We start from the raw sequence: 11,729 nt of genomic DNA, 5'->3' as shown, positions 1-11,729 counted from the left end.
CCCACATTAGGGTTTTTATCCAAAATATTTAACCCTAAGTCTAACTGCGGGAAAATATACAGCCTAAAGCGCCAAGTAAGTGTAGGCTTTTTATTAAAAAAAAAGAGTTATTCGAAAATATGCTGTAATTGCTGACATCTTAGGCAACAAAGAAGTGTGTGTTTACGCTTTATTATAATAGTATAGATTAAATTTAAAGATCATAAAGAATGTCGCCTTGGAGAAAAAGACTATATAAATTTAATCTCGCTAACTGAATAAACAGAAAGGAGCGCGGGACAACGATATTAAGTGAAATGCAAATTGAAACTTGTTCGTACGAAACGATGTCTTGTAACTTGAGTTAAGGTGACAAGAATTCCATGCATTTTTATTTTTAACTTATGTAATGATCAAATAAGTTTACTGAGTTATTATGGCAAGAAAAAATATGTGACTCGTTACAAAACCATGAAATCTATACTAATATAATAAACCGCAATACACGTTTTTTTTTGTTACGTAGGATATCAGCAATAACAGCATATTACTAACGGCATACTATAGTCTATATTTTTACGCTATTTAGGGAGTATATAATTTGGAAAAATTGTCGTGTGTGAAATTCGAAATCATGCAAACGAAGCCGCACGGGAACAGCTTGTGTTTGAAAAAGTTGTAAAATATGTTCTGGAAGAATACATATTAACTAAGATTTTTTTATACCGCACGGATAAAGTCACGGAAAAATGTTTTGAAAACATATTTCAAAAAATATTAACATACTCTGTGTTTCTGGTGTTGTTTGCCTAAAAGATGTTAGCTGATAGAATCTATTGGTTGTTTAACAGCTTGTAAGATGAAATAATCCGATCAGCCAATTACTTCAGCTCGTAGTATAAAGAATCCTCACAAGGAAAAAGGCGATAAAAATATCTTACCCTTGTACGGTATCTTAATTTATGTATTAACATGCATAGTTACAAGAGGTTATCAGTTAGAGCGTAAACAAGAAGTTCCCAATTATAAGCCATGTATTTTTTATGAGACTATGTATTTTTTTTATAATATAGGGTGGCAAACGAGCAAGCGGCCACCTGAATCAACTGAAATGGAAAGCGACCGCTGCTCCTAAACATCCGCAATTAAGATGCGTTACCTACCCTTAATTGTCGGAGGAAGAGACGCACATAAAGAGGACATTTCCCCTTCCTAAGCGTCTCGTCCACTGTCAAATCCACTTTGTCTTCCCACTCTCTCCTCTTAAGAAAACGGTGGAAAGGGAAATGTAATATAAGTTTGTTACTGGAGCTGTTTTTAAGTTAACCTAGCGCTTGACCGCCATACCATCTGATGTTAAAAAAATATGATGTACCCGAAAGATCGTTAAAATAATGTATTGTTTGATTTCTATATTTTTTGTAAGGTTAATTTAAGATAAGATACGTTCACATTAATCATTGAAATGAAAATGTTATAAGTAAAAAGTAGAACTACGTAAAGTTTCTTCTCCGTGTTCCAAACAAGCGAAACGTAACAAATGTTAGTTGCATTACGGTGTTAATTAAATAAGCGAGCTTTTGCTTTTAAGAAAATGAATTCCACCCTGTTACTAAGAAAAGAAGATTAAAACATGCTAGAATCTTTACACATCTTTTAAATAACGAATATAAAAAAGGAAACTTTTAAATTATATAGCAGAATTCGCTCATAGCTACATCTTTACTGATTCTTGTAATTAATTCCCGACTAATAATTTACCACTTATATGGACAGTTTCCGAGCTATGGTTAACCATTCGTTTGTGTTTTTTGTCTGTAAATTCATGAAACACGTTTGCGAAATAAGTTTGGAAAGATAGGTAACCCTAACATTAATGAATGGAAACTTCAGCAATCCAGCATGACTAACATATCTCAACATTACGAATGTTATAAAAATAAATAAATAAATGGATTTTTTATTGCCATAAAAAAAACTATATAAAACAAAACACAACACAAAACCTAAGCTAGTATAAAAAAAAAAGAGAAATGTGGCAAAAGGTTGCTAATGCAGCGACGGCGCAGGCCGTTACTGCGCTAGTTTTCAGCTGGCCCCTTTTAATAATTTTTGGAATCATTAATACAAACACGATTTTATTAATGTTTCCTTCTGTCTTTATTGCACTTAGGAATCGTACGAATTGGACGGAACACAGCAAACTGCATGAGATTTAAGGGTAAGATATTACGCAATAAAACTCTCCCAAAAATAAAAGGTCGGAATTCGGATAGCAATTGGTCTGGCTTTTACATCTCTGTACTATAGTTTAGACATATACTCGTAATGCCAGACAAAAGACAAGTAGTTATTTTCTAGCTATTCAAACTGGATTTTGACAGTGTTGAACTGTCTTGAATTTCGGTATTTAAATAGACGGTGTACTCCCTTTGTAGACTGTGGCTATGTTTGATTGTTTTCCTTAGTAAATAAATCATCTGTCATCATCATCACCCATAGGGTCAGCGCAACAGATTTTTGTCCTCCACATAACTGTTTCATACGTCATCTGTCATCACTACCTTTTGGATCATGCCACTTTTCACGCAATCTATCCATCTGAGATGAGTGGAATGCGTGGAATCTCTGAGTGAGGCATTCTCAATTAAAAATAATATTTTACCATCTTCCATATGAAGATCTGAATTTTTTTTTTTAAATCTTCATTATGTAATGTATAATGTAAATTCCTGATAGAATTTCAGCAAATATTGAACAATTCCCTTAGTATAAATTTCTATTCACATTTCCACATATTTGATTTTCATTTCGCTTACATCTCTTGTCTAGTCCTCATGAGACGTGTAAAGAAAATTGGCTGGAACGTACAGGATGTTCTTTAATTATCCGGCTACGTTGTTTCGTAAGAATATTCAACAGCAGTAATACGAAAATATTATAGAATTGTACTATTTTAGATATAGAATAAAAAACAATTTATTGCAAACTTTAGGACTACTCCTGGATTTTTATTGCTTAAAGAATCACAAAAAATACATCGTTTTCACCTATTCTCTTTGATAGATTTTTTGGTCATTCATTTTTCATCTCAATGTAACTTTATCTTAAAGGAAAAATATCAATATTTCTTTGTAAGAAGGTTCAAAAAATGTAACATACCCTGTTCCTGTAATAGTTCTTGTCACGCTTTGACACCGATCTTGATCGACCATTATAAATCACTACAAGTCAACCCAATTTTTTTTACACCGACCTTTTTCTTTCTGAGATTTTAGCTGACGATAAAATTTCAGCGCCGGAGATAGTTACTTCAATCAAAGTTGGTTATAGCTATGTGTAACGAATGTAATACTTTATCTGCGTAAAAGACATAATAATAAGTATGGTACAAATTATAACTGTAGTTAATTTCAAAATGTTAAGAAATTGGTGCTGTACCGAAGTAGCGGCGCAACACTAGATCATTAGTGTACACGTCCTTTTGACATCTGTCAATGTCAATCACAAGTTTTAAGAATAAAAACTCCAATTCCTGGAGGGAATCGGTAGACTAAGGGCTTGTCCCAACACTGGCTGATAAAGGCTAAGATAGCTTAAAAATGAAGTCACTGTCAGATAAGGTAATAAAATCTAATATTTCCATCACATATTTTACATGTTGGATTGTTATGAAAATTTGTAATTTGATGGACAGGCCCTAAGTATCGAAATATAATTGTTAAAATGACATTATCATCTAAAAATAAGAAACTGGCACAATTGCCAAAGATTGAAACATAATTAAGAAATTAAAAAGAAAGTAACAGATTGTAAATAAGTTGGATCGAAAGGAACTAAATAAAAACTCTGACCAACTTTGTTGGGGGAACACGAGAGTTAAAATAAAACTCAATCAGAGGTCCAAAACTTCTAAAACTCCGGTAAAAATGTCGAAGTAATGAAAATATTTTGAAACAATACCATGCTTCATCTTCAGCAAATACTCTATCTTACTTTTTACTTATATCTATACTATTATAATAAAGCGTAAACACACACTTTTTTGTTGCCAAGATGTTAGCAATTACAACATAACTATTTTTTAATAATTCTTTGTTTAATAAAAAGCCCTACACTTACGTCACGCTTTAAGCTATATATTTTAACACCATTAAACTTAGGGGGTAAATATTTTGGATAAAAACCCTAATGTGGGAAAGAGACCATAAGTTGCTGCCAACATCAAGGAAGCAAGGTTGTCATCATGTCATGTCATGTCATTTTGACATTTGTAATCGATAATTTGACAAATGTAAACAAAAAAATAAAATTTTCATACTTTCATGCGGATGAAGTCGCACGGCAACAGCTAGTTAATACTATAAATGCGAAAATTTAGATGAATGGATCTTTGTTAGAGTTTATAGCCTAAACGGCTTAACGAATCTCGATGAAATTTAGCATAGAGGTATATGATAGTCTGGAAGAACACATAACAACACAAGTCACTTTTTTTCTTTTCTTTTAAATTCCACGCGAACGGAGTCGCGGGCGAAAGCTAGTAATAAATAAGATTGGATCCTTTCTCAGTAGAAAACTTAGAAAAAATCCCACACGATAGAAACATCTCTGCACATTTCTTAATCCTGTTTTGATTGTAAGCCATAAATAACATTTTCGTTTTCTTCTGAAAGGCTTATGTTGATTTATTGACAGTATACATTTTTACACTCCGCAAAATGCTATAAAAATATGTTTCATTTTTGTATTGTTGGAATGAAATATTTTATCTCAAGTAGTCATTTTGACATTATATTTTATTCAAAATTGTAATACAACTAGCGTTTACCCGCGACATCGTCCGCGCAAATAAAAATAATTAAACGAACATATGTGTTCCTCTATACTAAGTCTGAGATATACATAGTAACAGACACCCCTCCATCCAACCACCTAAATTTCCATTTATAATATTAGTAAGAAGTAACAATATCGAAGGATATTATAGAAAATATTAACATAAAAATCTAAGTTCAACAAATATGAGTTCATACCTTTACCCTTAAAGTCGTTTAGAACACTTCTACAAACTACTTTTTTTAGTTCCCTAGTCACGTATGTTTTTGATTTATGTTCCTGTTACGTTAGACTATTTGAGGAGGCTCAAAAAATATCCAACTTCATAATAAACATGATGCTCACAACTTTCATTTGTTACAGAACTTCTGTCAGATTTAACGCATGTTTTTGGGGCTTGTAATGTTTTTATTTATTTACTGGAACTCGTAACTTCGTTCTCGTGAAATTAAAAAATGTAGCCTATGTTATTTAACGATAACGTAGTTTTTAATAGTGAAATAACTGTGTAAATCAGCCAAGTAGTTTTTGAGTTATTTTAATACAAAGGTCGAAAAAAAAATCTATCCTTTTTATTAATCTCGATTTGCTTATTTCTAAATAAATTGAAATAAATATTTACATGATGATATTTTAAAAAGAGAATATTACCCTCTTAGAAAATGTATAAGAAAATAATCTTGTGTTTTTTCGCCATCTTAAATTTTACACCTTCATTATTAATTTTAAACGTTGGCAACATTGCAAAGGTAATTAAAAACTTACCTTTCCTCATATCCTGATTGTTGTTATAGTCACATTTTGTTAATTTTTTATCAAAATTTGAGAAACATAAAACAGAACAAGACAATTGTTATAAATCGAAATACAAATAAAGTTATACCTGGTTGTTGAAATACACTGATTTCGAAGATATACCTTCAAAGATTATTTGTCAATAAGAAACATTATACGTGAGTGTTCTACCGTGAAGTGTTACATAAACATCTTATTACCCGTACGTTCTTCAGTGCTAAGAAGATAATTTTTAAACCCTTGCAGATTTTGTTAAGATCTAATTAAGTTATTGATTTACGATGTATTCTCGCGCCGGTATAAAAGGGGGTCACAGGTCAGCTGAGAACGAGTCGGTTCTTGAATCTGTCTTGATGTGCTGCTTCCAACTTGTAACAGTCAAACGACTGGAATCGGAACTTTACTGACATACTGCTATCTTTCTGGTCCAGTCCAGTATTGGTCCAGTTTTATTTCACGTGAGTATGTTTTGTTCAAGTATTTTTAACCAGCTGTTCTAGTGCGGCTACATCCGCATGAAATGTCAAAATTCAAATGCACAAATAACAATTTCTTCCTTGATGTTGACAGCAATTTCTGGTCTCTTTCCCATAATAGGATTTTTATTCAAAATATTTACCCTCTAAGTTTAATGGCGTAAAATATATAGCCTAAAGCGTGACGTAATTGTAGGGCTTTTTATTAAAAAAAGAATTATTCAAAATTATGCTGTAATTGCTGACATCTTAGGCAACAAAGAAGTGTGTGTTTACGATTTATTATGATAGTATAGAAGATATAGATATAAGTTCATGTACAAAATCTTAGCAGGATTTTGTGGAAGTGTAGATCAAAATTCGATGATGACAATGTCCTTCATAATCCATCATAATTTAGGAAAACCAAATCTGTAGTTAATTTAACAGTAATATCTAGTTTTTTTTAACAAAAAAGAACTTTTTATTTGAAACTTGAAATGTTTTTTAAAATGTCATCGTACTAATTAATGTTATTTCTTTGGAACTGAATGAAACTAATTAAGACCGGAAATGTTTCCAAGTTTCGAGGTTTTATAAAAATAGGAGAACTTTTAATGAACTTCTAGATTTTTATTTGTTTTATTTTTGCCGATACTTACTTTTATATTATTCCAATTACATCGGTCATAATAATTAGTGTATTGAATTACTGATTTGCATTCAGAGAATTAAATTTACTACCCACCTTATATCGAATTCCTCAAACTAACGACACAAGAGCAATTAAAATTAGCTTGTATTGTGAACGTTATCCAAAGCGTGCGTTATCCAAATATTCTTTATTATTGCATTGCGAGAGACAAACGATATCTATCGGAAATGAACACCGGATTTTTGATATATTTTAGCCCCGACTCCTAAAGCAGCAAACACAAACTCCAAGATGGCAGTCGACAGCTTAGACCCAGGCGCGGCCTCAGCGCCCGTGTGGGCAGGAAAGATGGAGGCGTACGGCTCAAACCACACCGTTATTGATCAAGTGCTTCCTGAAATGCTACATCTGATTGACCCACATTGGTTAGTAAGAAATATTTATTCATTTCAAATTGCAAAAGTAAGCGAAGTATCAGTAGAAGTAGACTATATGAATAGTTTTGATTCACACAACTAACTACTTACCTGTTAAAGAAAAATCACGGTCCGTGTTTGAGCGTAGTAAACTTTTAAAGGTTATAAATTTGCGCCAATAATGACATGGTTACTAGTTCAGAACATAATAGAGATTAATTTATAATGAAATTTGCCGATTTAAAGGTCCATCTACTCCGACCGGTATAGTTAAATTTTTTTTGTTTCAGGTATCAGTTCCCTCCCATGAATCCATTGTGGCATGGCTTATTGGGTTTCGTTATTGCTGTTCTTGGTTTCATATCGATATCTGGTAACGGCATGGTCATTTATATTTTCACAACTACAAAGGTAATCAAAATTATTTAATAACAAACAATTTGCTTTAAATTAGATGAATTTCAATGAAATTTATCTGTTTTACTTTTTTCTTTGCAGACTCTTAAAACTCCTTCAAATTTGTTGGTACTGAACTTGGCCGTTTCTGACTTTCTAATGATGACATGCATGGCTCCACCTTTAGTAGTAAACTCCTATCACGAAACTTGGGTATTTGGTTAGTACTCTTATATACAAATGTTCAGTTCATGAAAAAATCAGTCATAAATTCATGAAAAAATCAGTTATAAATTATCAATTTAACATAGGCCAATTAGACCACCATTAAATCAAAGAAATTAACACCAAAACTTGAGTGCTTTATAAGCTTCTTTCTTTCGCTTTCTTCAGCGTATTCGTCCGCGTGGAATTAAAAAACAAAACAAAACTAGGTGGCCTTTGTATGCTTCCAGACTACGCTCTACATCTATGCCAAATTTCATCAAGATCCGTTCAGCCGTTTAGGCTACAAACTCTAACAAACATCCATCTAAATTTCGCATTTACAATATTAGTAAGATGACTGATTTTATTTAATAAATTCATTTATCTGCTTAAGTTGAAAATTATACTTACCCTCTTTTCGTAACTAATTTGTGGGAGATTTCTAAGTGTATTTTGTTCTATCATAGGTCCTCTCGCTTGTGGTCTTTACGCTGGGGCCGGCTCATTGTTCGGGACTATTTCAATCTGGACGATGACCATGATCGCTTTTGATCGTTACAACGTAATCGTTAAGGGCATTGCTGCTAAACCCATGACTAACAATGGAGCTCTACTGCGTATCTTGGCTATTTGGGTCTCATCGTTAGCTTGGACTGTAGCACCTATGTTTGGATGGAACAGGTATATTATATTTAATTCAATCCTTAATTAACCTACATTAAAATGTAAAAAAACAATGCGAACAAACTAACCAAGATATATTATAGAGGTGTGGATTTAGTGGTATAAATCCAGTAAGCCGTTTATGATCTTTGATTATTCAAAATATTCCTCTTATACACTGTCTTAACTTTGTACGAAGAACAAAAGATTCCATTTCTTTATTGCGATTATTCTATACACCTTTAGAGTAGGAGCACACTTTTGACTAAACTATCGCAACTGTTGTACGATTGTCGATTGTTTCGCAGCCCATTCAACTGTTTATATGCACCTTCATATAAGCTAAAAGGAATTACAGCTTGACTAAACAGTTGTGCGATTGTTTACTTACTATTTGGCTGATTTATTAAGGTTATGCGACTAAATTAAGTAGTACTTTTCTATTAATTATGTATTTTCCTACATTGTAGATACGTTCCGGAAGGTAACATGACCGCCTGCGGAACTGATTACCTCAACAAAGATTGGTTCAGCCGAAGCTACATCGTTGCTTATGCCATTTTCTGCTACTTCACACCTTTGGCCCTTATTATCTACTCATATTTCTTCATAATCCAGGTAATGTATGCAAAAAAGATTGTACAATTTCTTTAGTATTTTCTCAAATTCTATATTCTTTGTTACAGGCAGTAGCAGCTCATGAACGGGCAATGAGGGAGCAAGCAAAGAAGATGAATGTAGCATCTCTGAGATCATCGGAAGCGGCAAATACCAGCGCTGAGTGCAAACTGGCTAAGGTACCTTCTTGATTTCTGATATATTTTGCCTATCAATCATTGTATTTATGAAAAGAACGATAATAACTATTTTACAGTTTGAAAATAGGCAGCAGCATTTTTTGCACGGTTGCCAATTTTAAATGATATTAAATATTAATTTGTCAAAAAATTATCGTTACGACATTCTTTAGAGCGGGTGCACACCTTTGACAAAGCTTCCGCATAACTCTTGTGTCATTGCCGATTATCTATTGTTTCGCAACCCATTCAACTGTTTAGTTGTGCAGCACACATAGGAATCAAAGGGCGACTAAACAGTTGTGCGATAGTTTAGTCAAACGTACAAAAAGTATACTGATAATTTAATGTTGCTTTAAATGTAGTGTTTCTTCGATTTCTAGATACAAAAAATAATAGAACATAGAGAAATTATAACTGGCCTTATTAGAATCAAATCGGATATAGCTTTAATATGTGTATTGCTTGTTTAAGGTTGCTCTGATGACAATTTCATTATGGTTTATGGCATGGACACCTTATTTGGTAATTAACTTCACGGGTATCTTTGAGACCGCTACAATCAGTCCTCTGGGTACAATTTGGGGCTCCGTCTTTGCTAAGGCCAATGCTGTTTACAATCCCATCGTTTACGGAATCAGGTACGTACTTAGCTTATGTTATTTGAATCTTTTAATTTATGAAGTAAACTACACTTAAGAGCATTGAAACCGTGTTACTTAAAACAAAATAACTATAAATGTCTTAAACTAAGAATGCTAGCTTAACTAGTGTTGCCTCCTCGTGCTTCATTATTGCATTTACGCGGTTTAGTATGTTGCATACCAATTTTATTATACGATTTTTGGTAATATTCTCCCATTCCCCTGTTTAAGTTTTAATACTTTAATTTAAGGAGTATTCAAAAACCGTTTACTACTAGCTACTACTAGCTTTATTACTAAGCTAGCGTTCTTAGTTTACGAGATTATTTGGTTTTTTAAGTGAACCGGTACCAATGCTCTTGAGTGTATTGATGCACAAATAATATTATTTTTTTGTACAAAAATCGCTATAAAATACGCTTTAACATACCTCTTCTGGACACAGTTGATGATGTTGTTCCATTTCGCAGTCATCCCAAATACCGTGCAGCCTTGTACCAGAGGTTCCCATCACTGGCGTGCCAGCCGGCGGCGGACGATAATACGTCACAGGTGTCCGGCAAAACTGCAGTCTGCGAAGAAAAACCATCCGCGTAATATTAACAGAGATTTGAAGACTATAACGACGACGAATGATGGCGAAGAAACGTGGACGATTTAAAATACAGGAAATTATATGGAGAATAACATAATGTTGCTATTATTTATTTAAATTGTATAAAACAATGGAATAATTTGTAATGTAAAATTAACAGAAATGTTGTAAATATTTGGTTATTTGTAAAATTGTTAGATTTAGAGAAATTAATTGTTTTAAAATTGATTTAATAGTAACGTTTTGGTTTTCTGTGAGTATATTTTCTTGTATAATCCAGTACAAATGTTGGCCAGCGGTAGTGAAAATACAAAAAAAATGTTAAGCAAGAATATCGTTTGGTATAGCATTTATTGTACATTGTTATATTGCAAGAGAGTTGAAAATAAACAAGCAAAGTGGTAAAAACTGCAAATATTTCTTTTATTTTTCAATGTATTCCTACTTAAAAAAATAATAAAAAACCAAAGAATAAAAAAAATTGTGAACAATATGCAGTTGTTAGAAATGGGTTTAATTTTTATTTACTTGTCGAACAATATTTCATTCACTAGGGATTGAGTTATTTCAGTATCTAAAGGCAATATAAAAAGACAATAAAAAACATAACATATTTAAGTGCCTAATGTTTATGAGCATTTGAGACTTAAATTACCAATTGTTTCTTTAATTAAAAAAGAACTACAATAAAACAACTTGGCAAATAGTTGTCGATAATCTTAATAATTATTGGGTAAATAATTGAACTATAAATTCCTAAGAAAGACATAAATAAAACATTTTTCATTAAACATTTGAATAACAATCTTTGAACACAATAGTATATATTATCCGCCTACGGGAAGTATGAGGGAATTGTGTCCTGTTTACTTCCAAGTATTCCATTTTATAAAGGACCTATATGTTATGCATAGTTCAATGTTTCTAACAAACAATATGGTTGAGAAATAATTAATATCATACTGGCCGCTAAGAAAGTATGAGACGAAATTTGTCTTTAAAAAAAAGAACGAAATTCGAATATGGAAAAAAAAGTGAAGCGAGTCAATTAACAACATTTTATTTAAAAAATGCAATTTTATCAATTTCTGTAAAGAGTGTGTTTTTATCAGGAAATAAAGAAGAATTTATCAATGGTACTAGTTTACATTTTATTTACAATGCAAATAAAAAGATGAAAAAGAAACTCACCTGATTCAAAGAACTACTTACGCGAGCTTTATTTTGATTTGAACGTAGCAAGTCTTTCATTTACTGTTTGAAAATATAATTGACATTATTCTTCAAA

At 32.2% G+C, this 11,729-nt stretch overlaps 1 protein-coding gene across 2 annotated transcripts; it reads left to right on the top strand.

The window, feature by feature from the left end:
* The first annotated feature begins 5,578 nt into the window (after positions 1–5,578).
* Positions 5,579–10,856, top strand: LOC106105733 (opsin-1-like). Of its 2 annotated transcripts, XM_013286165.1 has the most exons (10): positions 5,580–5,771; positions 5,860–6,071; positions 6,980–7,148; positions 7,430–7,550; positions 7,638–7,755; positions 8,210–8,423; positions 8,876–9,023; positions 9,092–9,202; positions 9,677–9,843; positions 10,317–10,856. In XM_013286165.1, the coding sequence occupies exons 3-10, from the start codon at positions 7,015–7,017 to the stop codon at positions 10,441–10,443; spliced, it is 1,140 nt and encodes a 379-aa protein (XP_013141619.1). In that variant the 5' UTR covers positions 5,580–5,771; positions 5,860–6,071; positions 6,980–7,014; the 3' UTR covers positions 10,444–10,856. The 2 variants fall into 2 exon arrangements, with proteins under 2 accessions (XP_013141620.1, XP_013141619.1); XM_013286166.1 differs by lacking the exon at positions 5,860–6,071 and having other exon boundaries at positions 5,579–5,771.
* Positions 10,857–11,729: the final 873 nt, after the last annotated feature.

The sequence above is a fragment of the Papilio polytes genome, unplaced genomic scaffold (assembly GCF_000836215.1).
Source record: "Papilio polytes unplaced genomic scaffold, Ppol_1.0 DF822733.1, whole genome shotgun sequence".
In the NCBI taxonomy this organism is placed as follows: Eukaryota; Metazoa; Arthropoda; class Insecta; order Lepidoptera; family Papilionidae; genus Papilio; species Papilio polytes.
Note: the sequence above shows the minus strand (reverse complement) of the source record. Positions and strands in the feature narration are given on the sequence as shown.